The following is a 19726-nucleotide window of genomic DNA, read 5'->3' on the forward strand; positions in this document are numbered from 1 at the left end:
ATTTAGACAAGGGAGAAAATATTACTAATGAAGATTAAACTTGAAAGTATTTCACTGTACATTTTGGGTTTTTTTGGAGAGAGTTAGTGGTTAAATTTTTACTAGCACACTCCTGCTTCCAACCCAAATGATCTTTGATCCCATGAAAAGTACCAGAATGTGATTTTAACTTCAGATTTTTGTCTTCTCTAGGATGGTCAGCATCCATAAGCAGGAGGCCAGAAAGCTGTCCATCTCCCTTGTTTCACCATCCTCTCGGGACTTGGGCCCTAACTGTGGAGAGGACCTGGACAGTGAATTCTCTGAGAAGACAGATGAGGAACCTGCGGATGTCTATGGAGTGGGTGATCCTGCTGCCAAGTACTCACAGATGAGCCCACACCTCTCTTCTCGAGGAAGCATCATCAAATGTTTTCGGGATGCAGCAGAAGAAGGCTATAGGGCCTACTTCTTGGATAAGTATGATGAAGACAAGAACCCTAATGTGAGTCTTTGGGAAATCACAGGGAGAAGTACTGGGGTAGGTAGTGTGGGAGAAAGTAGGGCTGTTGCCAGCCTACACTTCATCTTGCCAACTAGGGGAGCTCCCACTGTTTACCTTGATTAGAATATTGGAATTCCATTTTTAAAATTTCAACAGGGGGGGTGGCTAGGTGGTGCAGTGGATAGAGCACCGGCCCTGGAGTCAGGAGTACCTGGGTTCAAATCCAGTCTCAGACACTTAATAATTACCTAGCTTGTGTGGCCTTGGGCAAGCCACTTAACCCCATTTGCCTTGCAAAAATCTAAAAAAAAATATCAACAGGGTGAGAATTTTCAAAATTGTCCAATCTGCAAAAAAAAAAAAAACCCACTGAGGCAGAGCTCTGAGCCAATGATACTTTATTGAAGGGTCCCTGACCCTCTCCAATGAAATGGACCTCAAATCTTCCTCATGATCTGAGATGCCCTCTTCCTCCAGGGTCTTACCTGGATATATATACTTACTTGGATAATACAGGTGGAATAAACCAAAAAATATGGAGTTGGATTGATGAATAGACTTGCTCTTGACCCTCCAGGAGGGCCTTGACTCTCCAAAATATAGAATCTCACTGGTTGCCAAACAGAGGAATAGGCTAACAGGCTGATGAACAGAACTAACAGATTTATCTTGACCTTCTAGAAGGTCCTACCAAAGTTGATGATTAGGTTCCTGGGATTGGATGGATGAGAGGATGTCAAAACATCTACTTGGGTCAATGGCTTGGTAGAAGGGCAGGCTGTAGTCTGGCAACCAGGGTCACTCATTGGCTACATGCTCATGATCATCTCCCCATATTGAGCAATTGAAAGACCACAATGAAGGGACAGCAAAACTAGCTTGTGGGGGGGGGGACTTCTATAAATTGAGGCACCACTGTCATGCTTGTCTTGGTCACCATAATAAGGAAAAATGAGGGTGGAGATCCTCTAGTTAATTTCCTTTGATTAAGCAAGGAAATTTAGAATCTGCATTTCATAGCTCTGCGGTCAAATACATATATACAGAATTTATAATCACTAATCCTATGGAATCATATCAAACTGATTATTACTGAGTGGAATAAAACAGGGCTCCAATTAATCATTAGTCACAACTGTCGAATGTTGGACAAAGCAATAAGATAAAACTCAACAGAGATAAATATAAAATCACCCTTGGCTTTATAAAAAAAAATTACACAGGTGTAAGATGAGGGAAGCTCAGCTAGGCCTTTTTGATTTACATGATAAAGATCTGAGGATTTTAGTAGACTGCTCAAGATGGGATAGTAGAGTCACATGGCAGCCCAAAGCAGAATGGCCTGGTTTTAAGAGAGGTACAACGAGGGGTGGCTAGGTGGCGAAGTGGATAAAGCACCAGCCCTGGAGTCAGGAGGACCTGAGTTCAAATCTGATCTCAGACACTTAATAATTACCTAGCTGTGTGGCCTTGGGCAAGCCACTTAACCCCATTTGCCTTGCAAAAACCTAAAGAAAAAAAAAAGAGAGAGGCACAATGTCCAGGATTAGGGTAGTAGGATCTTGTTGTATTTGAACCAGTTCTGGTCACATCTAAGGGTGTAACATGCAATTCAAAGTACCAAAGTTGGAGAGTCTCTAGAACAGGGGTGGGGAACCTTTTTTTCTGCCAAGGACCATTTGAATATTTATAACATCATTCACAGGCCATACAAAGTTATCAACTTAAAAATTAACCTGCTATATTTGGTCAAACAATTCATCCCTAAAAAAGTTTCTAGATTCAGTGAATTTCAAGTCTCACTTGTGGTTGTCTTGGCAGTGCTAGCCCAGATGATTTTGCCCAAGGGTCAGATGTTCTCTGCCCATGCTCCAGAAGAAGGCATCCAAAATGATGAAGGGCTTTGAGACTAAAACATACAAGGATCAGTTGAAGGAATTAGGAATGTTTAACCTGGAGAGGAGAAGACTTGGAGAGATATAATTTCTGTCTTCAAATATTTAAAGGGTTTGATATGAAAGAAGAAATCAAAAGGCAGATCTAGGAGCCACCAGGGACAGAGTGGTAGATTTCCGAAGTGCATTATAAAGAAAAGCTTCTCAACTATTAGAGTTGTCCAAAAGTAGAATGGGTGCCATGGGAGGTGGTGGCTTCTATCTCACTGGAGGTCTTCGAGAAAATATGGTTGGCCCTTTTTGGGGAATGGTATAGAGGGGGATCTTGTCTGGGCATGGATTGGTCTAGATGGCCATTGAAGGTTCCTTCCTCTCCTGAGCTTCTGCCTCATTTGGAGCGTGCAATGTAAGACTAATGATTTAATCTATTATTTTGTTGATTAGTTAGGCCTAAGTGAGGGAGAAAATATTAATAAATCAGATTAAATTTGAAAGTGTGTCATAGTATATTTTGGGTTTTGTGGGGAGGGTTAGTTAGTTGTTAAATCCTTCTCATCCAAAGTCAGCAACCTTCTGTTTCCCTGACTTTTAGTCATAATAAAGGAACAAATCTGAATCCATATGTTGACTCATCTAAATAATTCAGAAGTATGTACCAGAAACAATGAATCACTATCCATGGAGACGAGTCATCTATTAGATTGTGTGAACTTGTGAAAATTAATGTATGATACATCATATATATATATATATATATATATATATATATATATATGCATACACACATATGACTGTTACAAAAAGATGACTCTTTTTCCTTTTAAAAGCTTACAGACCATCAATCTAGGCCAATTACCTGCCTCAGCATCAATATGGGATAATTTGTGGGAAGGAAATGATGACCTAGAGATAGGGATTTCTGCCCCAAATAGCCTCACAGTGATAACAAGGCCTTGACACCCATGAATTTATCTAATTTTATTTTGCAGATGTAGTTATATTTTCAGCCTGTATAATCAGCTGAAGTGATGAGTTTTCTACGTTTACTTTCCCTAGTGTATAAATAGAAGTGTCTTCTATTTTTGATTAGCTGGCTTCACCCAATCTTCAAGCATCCACTCACTACTTCCCCCCATTTCTGACCCTATTTTTAAATGAGGTCAAGACCTTGTTGGCATTTTTATGGGGCTCAGGAGGAATGCTTATGATTTCTTTTGATATATCAGCTCTGACCTGGAGCTTTGAATTTCAAATAAAGAACAAGAGAATATAAGAGTTGGAAGGGTACCTTATAAGATAGAATACAACGTAAGAACTACACTGTCAGAACTGGCAGGAACTTTAGAAAATAGAACTCTGAATGTCATAACTGGCAGTGTGAGTGACTATAGGATATAAAATATTAGGATTAGAAGGGATTTTAGGACATAAAATAACAGAACTGAAAGAAACCTTAGAATATAGAATGTGAGAGCTGGAAAGAAAGTGACAAAGGACCTTAGAATATAAAATATTCTATATGGAAGGAGTCTTAGAACATAGGATATCTGAATTGAGAGGGGACCTTAACATAGAACATAGAATATCATAGCTGGAATAAACTTTAGATTGAATATTATCAAAACTGAAAGTAAGAACAAAGAACATTAAAATTAGAATGAATCTTAGAGATTACTTAGCCCAGGGGTTCCCAAACTTTCCAAATATGAATACTCCATTTAGATGTCAAAAGTATGTTGTAGTCATGCACATGACAGTAGTTATATTATAATATATGTTAATTGACAAGATCCATTATGATAAAAGCCTTTATTCTTTAGTAATACATCAAGATGAATTTCCATTCATTATACATTCTTTTTATGTGTGAGACATTATTTATCAATTATTCAGAAGGTGTGGTGACCTCTTTATGAATTTGCATATGAATTTGTAAAAAGTCTTTCTTTGTAGGGTTTCTCTTTTTCAGGCTGGAAGTGACAGATTTAGTTCAGCCTTTTCACTTTACAGATGAGCGTTTCCTCATCTGTAAAATGGGCATCTTTACAAAATATTTACAGCAGTTCTTTTTTGTGGTGGCAAAGAACTGAAAACTAAGGAAGCTTCCTTTAGTTGATGAATGGGAAGGTCAGGGCTCAACACGTGAATGTGATGGAATATTATTGTGTTGTAAGGACTGATGAAGGGAATGGATTTAGAACACGTGAAGATTTGTATAAACTGATACAGAGTGAAGTGAGCGGAAACAGGAGAACAATGAAGGTAGTAACAACAATATTGTAAAGACAAAATGCTTTGTAAGACTTAACCCTGATCAATGCAATGATTAACCTCAATTCCAGGGGAATCATGAATGAAATATTCTTTCCAATATTCCTGAGAGAGAGGTGATGGATTTTGGATGCAGGTTGGGACCTAGTAGTATTTTTGAACATGGCCCAAAGGGAAATTTGTTTTGTTTGACTATTCATATTTCTTACAAAGATTTTATTTTTTTAAGTTTCCATTGGATGTGGAAAAGGTGGAAGGGAGAAAAAATTATAGAAAATGGGGGTTATTACCTACCTCATGGAGTTGTGAGAATCAAATGTGATAATACCTATAAAGTATTCTGGAAACCTTAAAGAACCATATAAATTCTATCTATCTTCATCATCATCATCCTCATCAAGAGACCCATGCTTTTTTGCTCCTATTACTAAGAATGGAAAGGCCTACTGAGATTATAATGCCTGCTAAACCATTAGGATTGATTGGTTAGGATTGAGTCTTTGTTCCCTACAGAAGCAACTCTCTGTCATATCCATCCTTTTCCTCTTTCTCTCCCATCTCCAGGGCATCATTAACTTTGGCACCAGTGAAAACAAACTCTGCTTTGACCTCTTGTCCAGCCGGGTGAGTCCTGATATCCAGCTACAAATATTCATGCTGTTTTTCCTTGAATGTCTCTAGGGAGTCACCCAGAAAAGACTGGGGGGGTGTCACAATTCTTTTTCTGGCTGAGGGTATCCTTTAAAGGGATAGCCAGAAGCAGAAGTGAGAAGGGATATGTAGGATACAAAGAAGAGTGTTAGGCCAGTCAGTGAACAGAGACAGGGTGCCATCTGCGTTGTGTGTGTGTGTGTGTGTGTGTGTGTGTGTGTATGTATCTGTTGTGTTCATGTACCTATGGGAGTTGAAGGGAGCACAGAAGAGAGATCTTTGAATTTGAAGTTAGGAGGCTTGAGTTTGGAGACTGACTCTCCCACTTTGTGAATCTGAGAAGTCCTGACTCTCTCAGGACCTCAGTTTCCACATCTTTAAAATAAGGGAAATGCTGCTTCTGCTTCCCAGAGTTCTCATGGGGAACTCATTTTGTATAACTTTAAGCACTAACATGAGATATCACTGACTAAATGTCTTCTGAACAATAAGCTAGTGCCCAGGTATAACACAATCCCTGTCTTCATGGAGCTTCCAGTTTAGTTGTAGAAATTTAAAATCAGGCTTTACCATGTTCTTTAGATACCTTCTCTGATTTACTTCACAATAGTCCTGTAAGGTAGGTAGGGTAAATATTATAACTCTAGATTTTTTTTAATGGGTTGTGGTTCTAATCTGTGATTCTATTAGGATAGGGAATACCTGATGAAGAAAGGTCTTCTACTTGGCCCATTGACAACTGGAAAGTCTTAGAATGAACTCTGGGTGCCAGATTCTTCATGGGGCTTATGGTCTAGTGTAGAGATTTAAAATTAGTGCTTACCATGTTCTTTAGAGACCTTCTTTCATTTACTTTACATTAGCCCTGTGAGGTAGGTAGGCCCATTGACAACTGGAAAGTCTTAGAGTGGGTGCCAGAAGGCTGAGTGATTGATCCAGGTCTGCAGAGCCAATATGGGCTACTGGGAGGACTTGAACTTAGTTCTTCCTGTCTTCAGGAGGCTAGATCTCAATATGCTAAGGTCATGTTCATCTCAATTGAGGAAACCGAGTTTCAGAGAAGTGAAATGACCTGCTTCAGGTAACATAGCTCATAAAAGGCAGAGCTAGGACCTGATTCTCACTTGTGGGCCTCCAAGTCCTGGGCTCTGTGCTATACCTTACTGTTCTCTAGTGCTGAAGCTCAAGTGACTTTTCTGTTGGTGGCTCTTTGGCTATGGGAGATATTCCATAGAGATCCCTCAAGTATGTGGGCCAGGTTTATGTCTGGGATGTGTTTTCCCCATCACCTGCCCTATGTGCTGAGCCTGGGAGGCCCTCGATGTGTTCCCCTTCCCCACCTGGGTGTGGGAGGAGGCCACCCCTGAGTAGTACTCCTAGTCAAGGTCTCATTACTCTCCTGTATCTTCTTTTCCCACCAGCTGAATCAAAGGGACATGCACCACATGGAGCCATCCTTGCTGCGGTATCCCAACTGGAAAGGACACTTGTGGTGAGTGGCTTCTTGCTTTGGAGGCTTGAGGACATGGATGATTGACTTCTGGGGAAAGGGGGTAAGGGAGTAGCTCTTAGGGTCATAGTATTTAGGGTTGGAAGGGACTTTGGAGGTCATAGTCTAATACCACCTATTACAGAGTAAGAATCTAGGACTAGCTTAGAACATAAACATAAACACTAAAGTCAGAAGATGCTTTGGAACCTAAAATACTGGAACTGAAAGTGAACCTCACCTAGAACCCTGCTGAGAAATAAGTCAATAATTGTTGATTCCATGCTTCATCAGGCACCGGGCTAAGTGTTGGACATGCTCACCTAGAATGGGAGAGCTACAGGAGACCTTAGAACATAGAATATTAGAGCTAGGAGAGAAGCTAGAACTTAGAGCTAGAAGAGATTTTAGGGAAGGCAACATGGTATGGTGAAAAGAACACTGGGCCTGGAGTGAGAAAGATTTGAGTTCAAGTCCAGCCTTAGGTATTTACTAGCTATGTGTCCCCAGGTAAGTCACTTACCCACTGCTTACCTTGGTTTCCTTATCTGTTAAGAGGGGATAATAATCATACCTATCTCCCAGCTTCAATAAAGGTAATAACTGCAAAGTCATTTAACCCACTGCCTGGAGGTGTTATAAAAATGCTATTTGCTATGAGTATTATTATTATTATTGCTAATGTGACTGGGCAAAGTACGGAATCTCTCCAGGCTTATCTGGAAACTGAATGTGTTAGCCCAGGTCACCTCTGAGGCTGTTTTCAGCCCTATAATTATGATCCTATAATAGTTAAAGGACTTAGAATGAACATCAGAGCTAGGAAGGGACCTTAGAACAGAGAATGGAGAATGTCAGAGCCAGAATGGTCTTTGAACCTTTGCTTTCAGAGATGGAACTCTCCATAAATCTTGGGGGGGGGGGGGACTCTGAAGGCCAGTCTTATGAGACTAAGATCCATCCTTGCTGCCTCATTCCATGTGTTTGTTTGCTGGCTTCATAGGCTTCGGAATGAAGTGGCCAGGTTCCTGTCCTACTACTGCAAAGCCCCTGTTCCTCTCAAACCAGACAATGTGAGTAATCTTGTTCTTCACCCCTTTCCTGATATTTGCTCCTGGGTTCCTTGAGAGTAATGGGTGTGCTATCTGGATGGGTGGGTAGGGACTAGCCAAGGTGCCCTTTTTTCTTAGTTATTTGTATTATCAAGGATTTGAAGAAGGATTTATCTTCTTTATTCTAGTCGGGGTAGGAGATATTCATTTATCCATCCATCCATCCATCCATCCATCCATCCATCCATCCATCCATCCATCCATCCATCTTATCAGACAACAAATTGTTAATAGTATACCAGGGGAGATAAGAACTTAGATAAGTTATTCCTCATTCTGATACAGCTTATCACAGTAGGGAAAGAATAAACATTTATTAAACACCTACTACATAGGTCAGGCATGTGGTAAGGATTTAACAGATCTCTCATTTGAACAAGACATAAGCACTTTTAACATTATTATTATAATAGATGATTTAAATATGAGGTCCCATGTAGCCTTTTTTTTTTTTTTTGCAAGGCAGTGGGATTGACTTGCCCAAGGTCACATAGCTAAGTATTAAGTATCTGAGGCTGGATTGGAACTCAGGTCATCTTGACTCCTGGGTCAGTACTCTATTCACTGTGCCACCTACTGCCCCATCTCAACCACCTTGTGTAAGGTGTTATCTTTATCCCTACTTTACAGGAAGTAGAAAATGAGGCATAGCAAAAGAGTAGTTAAATGATTTACTCCAGGTCATATAGCTATTAAGAAATAGACCTCAACTTTGAACTCATATGTTCTTTTTTGTTTTTAGAGTTTTTTTACAAGGCAAATGGGGTTAAGTGACTTGCCCAAGGCCACACAGCTAGGTAATTATTAAGTGTCTGAGGCCGGATTTAAACTCAGGTCCTCTTGACTCCAGGGCTGGTGCTTTATCCACTGTGCCACCTAGCCAACCCTGAACCCATATGTTCTTGTCTCCTCCACTTTTTCCAGCTAGCATGTTGCTTCATTTGGTCATTCTGTTTTGGATCAGACTTATGATTTCCTTAGTATAGGGAAACTCGCAGTGAAGAAGTCCCCTCCACCACTTCAGATTATTCTACACTGTCCTGCCATCTTTGATAAGCATAGTATGCTTAGATAAGTGCATTAGAGAGAAGGAAAACAAATGGGGGGGGCTGGGGAAGGGGACTAGAAAGAAATAGGAACCAGTGGAGTGGATCAGCGAGAGCTTCATGGTGGAGGAGGTCTCCTATGAATAGACTTTTTTAGGTCTAGCTGGGATTCTCTGTCTCCTTTGCTTTGTTATTCTTTCTTGAACCACACCCCTTCCCCCTAATCTGTGGTGCCCTGGCAATGATCATAAGGGCTATATCTCTAGTCCTGTCAAGTCAAATCAAGTGGGGCCTTCTCATTATGTTTTCACTTGACCCAGGAGCTCAGTCTGAGCAGGAAGGACCTTTGGACACAACTTTCTCTCCTCCTCCTCCCTCCCACCCCCAATGCCATAAGACTGAAGAAGAGGATTCAGGCCAGGACTCTCCCTCCATGTAAGGACAACTTTCCCTTGTCAAAAGCTCTCTGGTCATTGCTGATTCTGGAGATGCCCTCATCATTATCTCATCTTTACCTAGAGACAGCTAAGTGGTACAGTAGATAGAACACTGAGTCTAGAGCCAGGAAGACCTGGGTTTAAATCTGGCCTGAGATCCTTATGAGCTATGGGACCCTGGGCAAGTCATTTAACCTGCCTGCCTCAGTTTTCTCTATTGTAAAATGAGGATAATAATAATACCTACCTGGGGGGCTACAATGTGCTATTTATAAAGCACTTAGGCCTGGCACATAGTAGGTATAATAATAAATTTTCCTTCCTTCCTTCCCTCCCTCCTCCCTCCCTTTCCTTCCTCCCTTCCTTCCTTCCTTCCTTCCTTCCTTCCTTCCTTCCTTCCTTCCTTCCTTCCTTTCTTCCTTCTTCCCTCCATTCCTTCCTTCCTTCCTTCCTTCCTTCCTTCCTTCCTTCCTTCCTTCCTCCTTTCCTCCCTTCCTCCCTTCTTCCCTTCCTCCCTTCTTTCTGTGTCTCCTCAGGTGGTGGTGGTGAATGGTTGTGCCTCCCTCTTTTCTGCTTTGGCCACAGTTCTGTGTGATCCAGGGGGTGAGTGAGCTTTCCTGAGCCATGGGGTACTGGGATCTGGGTTGTGATGTGACCAAGAGTAAGGTGATAGTGCCCCATGTACCAAACTTAAAGGAATCACCCTCACATCAAGAATGAATAGATCACTTTTCTTTTTTTCCTAATGCCTTATCTGAATGTTGGATCATTAGATCATAGATTTAGATTTGAGAGGGAATTTAATGAGTATCTTTTCCAGGTTCTTAACCTAGAGTTCATAGATAACTCTGACTTCCCAACCAAGGTGTTTGTGGGGGGCCCATGAACTTGGATGCTAAAAAAATTACATCTTAATTTTCATTTACCTGTAACTGAAATTTAGCATTTCTTTCAATAATAATTATACACAACAAGGCATTACTCAGAGAATAGGTTTCATCATGCTGTCTAAAGACTCCATGATATAATAAAGGTTAAGAACCCCTTATTTAGTTGAACCTCCTTGATTTTTAGAGGGGGAAACTGAGGCCCACAGTGAGTTGCCCAAAGTTACACAGATAGTAGAGCAAGGAGCTGGAATCCAAACCAAGTCTTTTGACTCTATATTCAGTCCTCTTTTTCATTGTGTCTTTAGTTTCATGAGTTGCAAAGAGAACTGAAACTGGAATCTTTCAGGTTTAAATCCTGATGCTAATACTTAACTATTTCTATAATGTTACATAATGGTTTCCTTTCCCTATAGCTTAATTTCCTCATCTGTGAAATGGGCATGAAAATGCTTCCATTACCTACTTCCCAAGGTTATTGTAAAAAAAAAGCAGTTTTCTGGCTAGGAACACACATATGCACACACCTATTTGTATGTGTACATAATATGCATAGTATGTATATGCGTGTGTATGTGTGTGTGTGTGTGTATTTATGCCTCTACATATCTGTTAAAGCTATTGGTTAGCATTGGGCAGAGATTATCTTTCAGTGGGAAAACTGAATTCCTAGACATGTGGTTTTGGATAGAGGTCCATGATCTTTCTCATTTTGCTTTCCTGGAGGTCTGATGATTGCAGTAAGGGGATGACACAGAAGGACTGACAATGGATTTGCTAAGGACAAAGTAGGGAGCAGGAGTGGAGAAGGGGTGGAGGGAAGCTGTTTGCTGTGTATGGAACTCAATGATTCTCTTTGTAGTGGTTTTGATAGAAGCTCCTGGCTATGGAGGTCAGCCAGGGAGGGTTCCAAGTACTACTGATTGACTGGCTTATGATGAAGCAAAAGGGCCTATAGGACTTAGGACTCGTTGTCCTTTCCATTTCCCATTCAGGGCTCTATCTCCTTTCCAACAGAGTAACTATGTAAGAGGGACAGCTAGGTCCCCATCCCATTTGCCCATCCCATTACCTTGCAAAAAAAAAAGACACTTACTAGACCTTGGGTAAATCACTTCACCCTGTTTACCTCAGTTTCCCCAATTGTAAAATGAGCTGGAGAAAGAAATGGCAAATCATTCTCTCAATGGGGGTCACAAAGAATCAGACATGACTAATCAACAAAACAATGACAACAAACCATGAAAGCCTCCTCTGATCTGTGGAAGGACATCATAGTGAATCTTTGGAGGGTGTTCTTTTTAGAGGTAGGGAAGTACAATTTGATGATTTGAGAGGGACCCCAGTGTCTATAGGGACCTTAAAGGAGATCATCTATGATTGCCACACCATTGTGTTGACCTTGGTGATATCAGAACATTATGTCAGCTTTCTGTCTTTTGTAGACTAGGATCTTCTGGGGTGGCTAGGTGGTGCAGTGGATAGAGCACCAGCCCTGGAGTCAGGAGGACCTGAGTTCAAATGTGGCCTCAGACACTTAATAATTACCTAGCTGTGTGTGGCCTTGGGCAAGCCACTTAACCCCAATGACTTGCAAAAACTAAAAAAAAAAAAAAAAAGAGGATCTTCCAAAAATGGGATAACATAGATCTCCTCTTGATCATGATGAAAATGGAGATGACTCATGGGAGGCATATGCTAATACTAATGAATTAGCTAACCAGAATCAAGAAATTAAGGAAATCTTTGGAACTTCCCCTCTCTCATAAAATTCAGGAGGGGATGGATATTAGACCACCTAAATATAGGAGTCATTCTATATGGCTAAAACATTGTTAATCAAAACTATAGCAAACCAGATCTCAGCAGCCTTCCTCAGAGTTGTTGGTTCTGACTTTTTGTATAGAAGTAGTTAAAAATGGTACCAAACTTGTTTGAGAATTGTTCTGAGCAGCCAAGGAACATACTTATCAGTTGTCTTCATTGATAAAATTCATATCATTGGGACCAAAGGGTATGATTCAAATTCAAATGGAGAGAGAGAAATTCAGTGAACAATGTTGGAATTGTTGACCCAGTTGGATAGGTTTGAGTCTAGGGAAGATATGAAAGTGATTAGGGTCACAAATCCAACACTAATCAGACCAGGATGTCTTGAACAGAAGATCAGGTTTCCTCTACCAGATGAAAAGATGAAGTGCATTTTTCCGATTCATACAAGCAGAATGACTTTGGCAGATGATGTAACTTTAGATGATTTGATCATGGCTAAACATGATGTGTCTGGAGCAGATATCCAGGCAATTTGTACAGAAGTAAAAAGAATGTAGAATGAAAGTAACAAATTAAGACTTCAAAAATTCTAAAGAAAATGTATTTTATAAGAAACAAAAAGGGACTATCTCTACATGAGATTTATATATATTATTAAATTTATATTTTTAGGATTATATAGAATCATAAATTATTTGATTGTAAATTAATTTGTATATATTATACAGATATGATGTGTGGGGCACTCTTCAAATTGGGCTAGTCTTTTGTTCACTGGTATACTGAGCTATACTGTATCACAATAAAACATTCTCTTTCAGAAGGAAAAAAAGGGTTGATCCCTAATTTTTTCTTTTCTTTTCTTTTTTTTTGACAAGGCAATGTGATGGGCAAAGTTTCTTGACCAAGGTTACATAGCTAAGTAAGTGTTAAGTATCTGAGGTCATATTTAAATTCAGGAACTCCTGACTCCAGAGCCAGTACCCTATCCACTGTGCCACCTAGCTGCCCCCTGTTCAATGTCAACTTTTCTGTGAAACCTAATATTTCTGCTCAAATTACAGAATCATTGATCTGGAGTTGGAAGGGTAAACAAGTCTAACTTCATCAATTCTGTTTTCTCCATTTAAAACTTTTTTTTGTATTAAAAATTTTTCCTCTCACCTCATTTTCCAGTTGAAAAACTAAAATCAAAATCATTTTTTGTAACAAATATGCTCAGTCAAGTGAAACCTTATATTACAGATTTAAAATCTCAACAATTATCTCTCATCCTTGATATCCAAACTGTTGTCAAGATTTCTCTCACAAGCTGGGATTTGAACCCATAATCTCTGACTCTATAGTACCCCACTACTTCATAGGATCTCCAGGGTCTCAACTTTGGGGTTGGGAGGTATAAAAATTTTCTAGAGCAAAACAATCTCTTACTAAATTTTCCTGAAAGACAGATATGGTTGGCATAGACTAGGAGGTAGAGGGTGGTAATGGGGTAAAGAGAGCTGACTAGGGTGGTTGGAAGGAATCTCATTAGATTGGCAATCTCTTCTCTTTGTTTCAGAGGCTTTTCTGATCCCCAGTCCTTTTTATGGGGCCATCACTCAACATGTGTATCTCTATGGGAGTGTTCGACTGGTCTTTGTCCACCTGGACAGCAGGGTAAGCGATGCCAGGACTTCCAGATGGGAGTCCTGAGCTTTGTGGCTGTATCCCAAGGAGAAAAGGGAAATTTCTGAATTTTGAAATGGGCCCTAAGGTGGAGAAGGCAGTGTATTTGAAGAAGTCAGGACTAGAGGTGAAAGGGAAATGAAATCATTTATCATCTCCCAGATAACTCAGGGCTAATTCCCAGAGATTGATTAGGATTTTCAGTTATCTGTCCTCTGGAGAAGAAATGGAATGCCAAGGACCAGGCCTCAAAGGGAACTTTCCCTTTGAGGCCTGGTCCTTGGCAAAATGGGGAGGGCCAGGTATGAATATTCACCAGACACAAACATGTAACTGAAAGGCAATTCCTCTAATCAATCATTAAGAATTTATTAAGTTTCTCCTATTTGCCAGGAAATGTGCTTGACTCCGGGGCTACAAAGACAAAAGGGAAACATTGTCTGCCTCCAAGGCACTTATTATATTCTAACAGGCAACAACATGGACATAATATAATAAAAATGGTAACTAACCTTTATAAAGTGCCAACTTTGGTGCCACACACAGAAGCACTTTACAGAGAATATCTCAACTCATTCTCCTGGGATCCCACCCTACCTGGGAGGTAGGGCTATTATGATCCCCATCTTTACAGATGAGGAAACAGGTGAGGTGGATAGAGATTAAGTGTCCTAAGTATTTACATTCATAGTACATGCAAAATATATGTAAAGAATTTTTAGCAGGCTTCCAGTAGCAGCTATAGGAATTGGGAAAGGACTCATATGCAAGATGGCACCTGGACTGAGTCTTAAAAGAGGCTAGGGATTAAAGAGGTGAGAAAAAGCCATTGCAAAGATAAGGAGACAAGAAATGGTGGTTGTACAGGAGGGAGCAATAAGAAAGCCAATTTGACTAGATTGTAGGGTATATGAAAGAGAGTAATGTATGATTGGAAAGATAGATTGGGGCCAGGATATAAAGAGTTTTAGCTGCCAAAGAGAGGAGGTTATTGGTAATTCTGGAGGTGATCAGGAGCCATAGAAGTAGAGGGAGAATAAGGGAAGGACTTTGTGTTCAGGGTCTGGTCAGCCAATAGGATTTAGCACAAGTCATTTGAAAGGTCTTTCTAGGTCACCGGCATGGACAGCCGCCCCTTCCGACTCACCGTCAAGAAGTTAGAGATAGCCCTTCAGGGAGCCAAGACCGAGGTATGTGGGACTCAACCCCGAACCAACAGATGGAAGTTGACAACTCCACTTGTTGAGACTTATTCCTTCCCAGGCTTTGAAGCCTATGGGTTCACTTGGAATGTGGGAGCATGGCTACACTGAGTAGGAAATGACTCTAAGGAGTTATCTTCTCCAAGATTGCTCAGTGACCTCAGGCAAGTCCTTCCCAGCTCTGAACCTTTGTTTCCTTATCTTCAGAGATGAAACTATCTAGCATTTATATGGCATTTTAAGATTTATAAAGCATGTTATATATATTATCTCATTGGATCATCATGATAACCCTGAGAGAGGTACAATCTTCTCTTAATAATACAGATAAGGAAACTGAAACAGAGAAGCAAGTTTCTGGGGCAAGATTTGAACAGAGGTCTTCTAGACTCAAGTTCATTACTATCTACTCCCCCCTCCCCAGCCATCTCTGATTTTTGAAGGTCTTTCTAGCTCTAACAATCTATATCATTCAATAACACTGTTCTAAGATTCTTATCACGGATGAGGTGGTGATGGTGGTAGCTGGATGAAGTTAAATTATGTGCTTCTTGTTCCATCCCCTCCATCCATACTGCCCATGTTGTTTCAGGGAATTCATGTCAAAGGCCTCATTCTCATTAACCCTCAAAATCCTCTGGGAGACATTTACTCTCAGGAACAGCTGCAAGAGTATCTGGAGTTTGCAAAGAGGTATGGTCTCACTCTTCGCTGCCCCCCACTTATAGTGGGGGTGAAAAGCTAAGGTCCTCTAGTGTTGGGCCTTGTGTTGGTGGAAAAGGATAGAATTTCTATCATTTCAAAATATGGATTCCATCTACCAGAAGTAGGTTGGAGATGACTTGGGACAGAGCAGGAGAGTTTTATCTAATAGCCAATTCTACCTCCCCCCCAAGTTGAATAAAAGCAATAACTATTCATTGATTGTTGTGTGAATGTTTGGATAGACCATGGAATTCCTAGTATTCCTTGGTAATAATGACAAAATTTTAGCCTCTGTTGTCAGGGTGACATTAGTAGAACCTGCCTCTTCTTTCTTCCTATCCAGGCACAAGCTACATGTGATAGTGGATGAGGTTTACATGTTGTCAGTTTTTGATGAGTCTGCCATGTTTCAAAGTGTCCTGGGCATGGACAGGTAAGGGCTGAGGCTGTGTTGGTGAGAGATGGAACACATCCTAGGAAACCCCTTCTTAGGAGCATGTTACTTTGAGATATGGCCTGGTGGGTCATTCTGGGATATGGCCAACATCAATAGGGAAAACCAACAAGAAGAGATTAAAGGATTTATCAAGAGCTCTTTGGAAAGTCAATGGCAGTCAGAGCTAGGCCCCCCCAATCTATTCATTCATTTAACCATGAGGTCATATGCTTTTTCTACTGGATCATGTCTTCTGTTTCTTTGTGTTTATCTTCACTACAGGATTCCTGATCCCCAAAGGACTCATGTGATATGGGGGACCAGCAAGGTGAGTCATCAGACCAGATTCAGGATATTGGAGTGAAGGAAAGAACTTCTCCCTGGTAGTTGCAGAGTGGTTGGCCATTCAAAGTGTTTCTTCTACAGGACTTTGGGATCTCAGGTTTTCGCTTTGGCACCCTATACACAGAGAACCAGGATGTAGCCAATGCTGTGGCCTCCCTTGGTTGTCTTCATGGCATCTGCGGCACTGTCCAGTACCAGATGGCTCAGCTGCTTCAGGATCGAGGTGACAGAGCTGGGTTTCTAATCTGAAGCTGGGGGTCTTGGGCTCGGTAAAAACAAATAGGGAAAGTTGTAGAAAACTCTCAGAGATTATAGGATTTGCCCATCTTCCCTGCTATGATGGGTAGGTAGGTAGGGAGAAATTTCTGTTAAAATTTATGGAGTGATGCTTTGGTAGGAGAATTGGGGGAGTGCAATTTGTTTTTGGGGGTCCCTTCTACCTGAGCAGACTGGATCGACCAGGTATACCTCTCTGAAAACCATGCCCGGCTCAGGGCTGCTCATGCCTACATCACAAAGGAGTTGGAGGCTCTGAACATTCCCTTCCTCAGGACTAAAGCTGGTTTCTTTGTCTGGATAGACTTGAGAAAGGTAAGGACAGTTACGAGATGGGGTCAGTTCTGATTACATAAAAGAAAGATTTGTTCATTCACTAGTTGTACAAGCATTTATGTGCTAGACTAAGGGGCTGGGAACCCAGAGACAAAGAGATAAAACTCGACCTCAGAGACCTTATATCCTAGAGGAGAGGAGAGGAAGATTCAAAATTCACATTAATGCAAAAATATAAAAATTAAAAAAAAGTAATTTTGGCTAGGAGAGAAAACTAGAAACTACAGGGGAGAGAGATTAGGAAAAGGTTCATATAATGAACAATATCCCTGGAAAAGTTATCTGGATCCAGATTGTGAAGAATTGTAAATGTCAAAAAAAAAAAAGAAGGAATCTTATCCAGACCTTCTTGAGTAAGGAACTCTGGATGTAGAATTGAGAATGGACATAGCCTGATGTCAGCTTGACAGCTGTGTGGATGATGGGTCCCAGAGGGAATAGATTTGAGGTAGGGAGACTCAGAGGGACTATGGCAGGAGCTGCTTTTAAAAGTCCTCACTTGCTCCTAGTATCTGCCTGTGGACACCTTTGAGGAAGAGTTCTCGTTGTGGCAACGTTTCCTAGACCACAAGGTACTACTGTTCTGTGGAAAGTCCTTTGAGTGCAAGGAACCTGGATGGTTCCGCCTCATCTTCTCGGACAAGATCCACAGGCTGCAGCTGGGTGAGAGAGAGAGATTAGCCCTTTTTCTGGGCACCGAGCCCCCTCCTCTCTTCTTCCCACAGTCTGGTGAACTCTGGATCCCTAAAATTGTCTCCACATCTCCCAGGTCATCTCTTTTTTCTCCCTTTCCTTTCCTCTGGATTTCTAAAATGCTTGACTCAGAGAGAGCATTTGCTAAGTGTTTCCTTCCTACTTCCAACCTCCTTCCTTCCCTCTTCCTTTTTGCTTTGATTCCTTTCCTTCCTTCCTCCCTTCTTCTATTCCCTCCCCTCCCCTCCCCTCCCCTGTCCTCCCCTCCCCTTCCCTTCTTTCCATGCTGCTTGATCTTTCCTTTCCCTCCTCAGGTATGCAGCGGATCCGGAAGGTGTTGGAGAAGGAGCCCCAGCTGGCTCAGACCTCTTTACCTTGCCAGCCCCTGGACAATAGCAGTCAGTCAAAATGAGGTGGCCTCTGACTCAGAGTCCAAGGAGCTGCTTTGGAAGTATGGACTGGCAACCAGATCACCTGTTTGACTGATCAAGCATAACAGAACAGTTACCAGCGGGAAGCCTGGAGTGGCCTGGCTCTGGGAGAGAGATCAGACTTTGGACTGTTGGGTGTCTGTCTCTGCCACATAAAATACTCTTCTGTTTCCCCTTCTGCCTGAGCAGAACGGGCAGGAAACTACCTGGAAGAACGGGCCTCTCCCTGGGAGTCCTCAGTCCTTTCTTGAAGCAGCAAAGTGAAATATTCTCCCTTGGAGAATTGGGTTGTTTTCCCTGTTTTCAATCAATAAGCTGACTTCTATGTGCTGGGCCCCTTGCCAGGTGCTGGGGGTACAGAGATAAAACAAAACAACCCTTACTCTTGTTTAGATTCAATCGGGCAGACAAGCTGTATCCATATCGGTATTGGGTTTAAAACTAGGCTATAGGGAGGCCCAGATGAGGGACTTCTACTATTAATGCAGATCTTTCTCTGCAACTCATTATCTTAGAGTCAATCAGAATGCTTTTAAGGGTAAAAATCTTGTCCAGGGTCACCATATGTGTCAGAGCCAAGACTTGGACACTTTGTTTCTGGCTCTGAGACCATTTTTATTGGTCATTTGTTTTTACATCACCTAAATTGCCTCCTTTATCCCTCTCCTTTGCCCACCCCAATCATCCTATACAATGATCCGTTTTTCATCTACTAAGACAGGTTTCCTCTCTGTACAATACAGCAGGTAAAAACCTTTGAAATATCTGAAAGTAAAATGCGTGTATACAGATGTTGGGTCCTATAAAAAAAATAAAGGCAGCTTGTCTAATGTGTGGCATGGATAGATATTTGATCTGGAATGTGGCCTACTCCTCCCAAGGAAAACTGAACTTTCCTCTTTTTTTGGGAAGCAGGAAGATGGCAGTGACTGGGTCCTCAAGCCTTTCCTTGCTGATCTCTAGGAAGAGTATTGGGCTAGATTAATATTCCCAAAATTGATGATCTCAAGGTACAATACTTTGGTAGGGTCTAAGATAAACACGACTTTCTCTGTTAGCTCTCAAGGGGAAGGTAATCCTTATTTTATCCTCTCCAGCTTAGCACCCTCCCATTAAACACTGGTTACTCAAAAGACCATCTCATATAGCTCTATCAGAGTAAGCAATAGATAGAAATTGGGGAAATTAAACAGATCAAGAGAGCAAGGATGAGGTTTCAAGGAAAGAGAATGGTCTTGCCTAGACTAAGTCTTACCATTCTCCAGGCAGTTAGGAAAGGGACATGTTGGGGGTGGGTTTCTCAGGTATCTTTGATCCTGTTATTTTAAAGTATAAGCTTGTCTTTCTCAACTGTCTCTGAAAAGATCCCTGTTCTGTCTTATGGCAATCTGAAGAGGGGGTTCAGGGATATTTAGCCATTCAGGAGTCATGTTCCTTTAGATGTTAGGTCAGCTAGGGGGTGAAGTGGATAGAGTCCCAGCCCTAGAGTCAGGAGGATCTGAGTTCAAATTTGAACTCAGACACTTGACTCTTACTAGCTGTATGACCTTGGGCAAGTCACTTCACCCTGATTGCCTCAAATACAGGGA

At 41.3% G+C, this 19726-nt stretch overlaps 1 protein-coding gene and 1 pseudogene across 1 annotated transcript in view; both read left to right on the forward strand.

Moving 5' to 3' along the window:
- The window catches only part of ACCS (1-aminocyclopropane-1-carboxylate synthase homolog (inactive)), a 20699-nt gene extending 1712 nt beyond the window's left edge, over positions 1-18987 (forward strand). Inside the window, 15 exon segments of the mRNA XM_074230509.1 lie at positions 193-484; positions 5215-5274; positions 6723-6793; positions 7794-7863; positions 9922-9988; positions 13607-13704; positions 14826-14903; positions 15508-15608; positions 15964-16053; positions 16339-16384; positions 16483-16624; positions 16850-16992; positions 17523-17676; positions 18021-18082; positions 18084-18987. Coding sequence (XP_074086610.1) covers positions 194-484; positions 5215-5274; positions 6723-6793; positions 7794-7863; positions 9922-9988; positions 13607-13704; positions 14826-14903; positions 15508-15608; positions 15964-16053; positions 16339-16384; positions 16483-16624; positions 16850-16992; positions 17523-17676; positions 18021-18082; positions 18084-18188 — 1578 coding nt within the window. The 5' untranslated portion in view covers position 193 and the 3' untranslated portion in view covers positions 18189-18987.
- On the forward strand, positions 10010-13594 carry LOC141517170 (26S proteasome regulatory subunit 4 pseudogene; annotated as a pseudogene).
- Positions 18988-19726: the final 739 nt, after the last annotated feature.

This window comes from Macrotis lagotis, chromosome 3 (assembly GCF_037893015.1).
Source record: "Macrotis lagotis isolate mMagLag1 chromosome 3, bilby.v1.9.chrom.fasta, whole genome shotgun sequence".
Classification (NCBI taxonomy): Eukaryota; Metazoa; Chordata; class Mammalia; order Peramelemorphia; family Peramelidae; genus Macrotis; species Macrotis lagotis.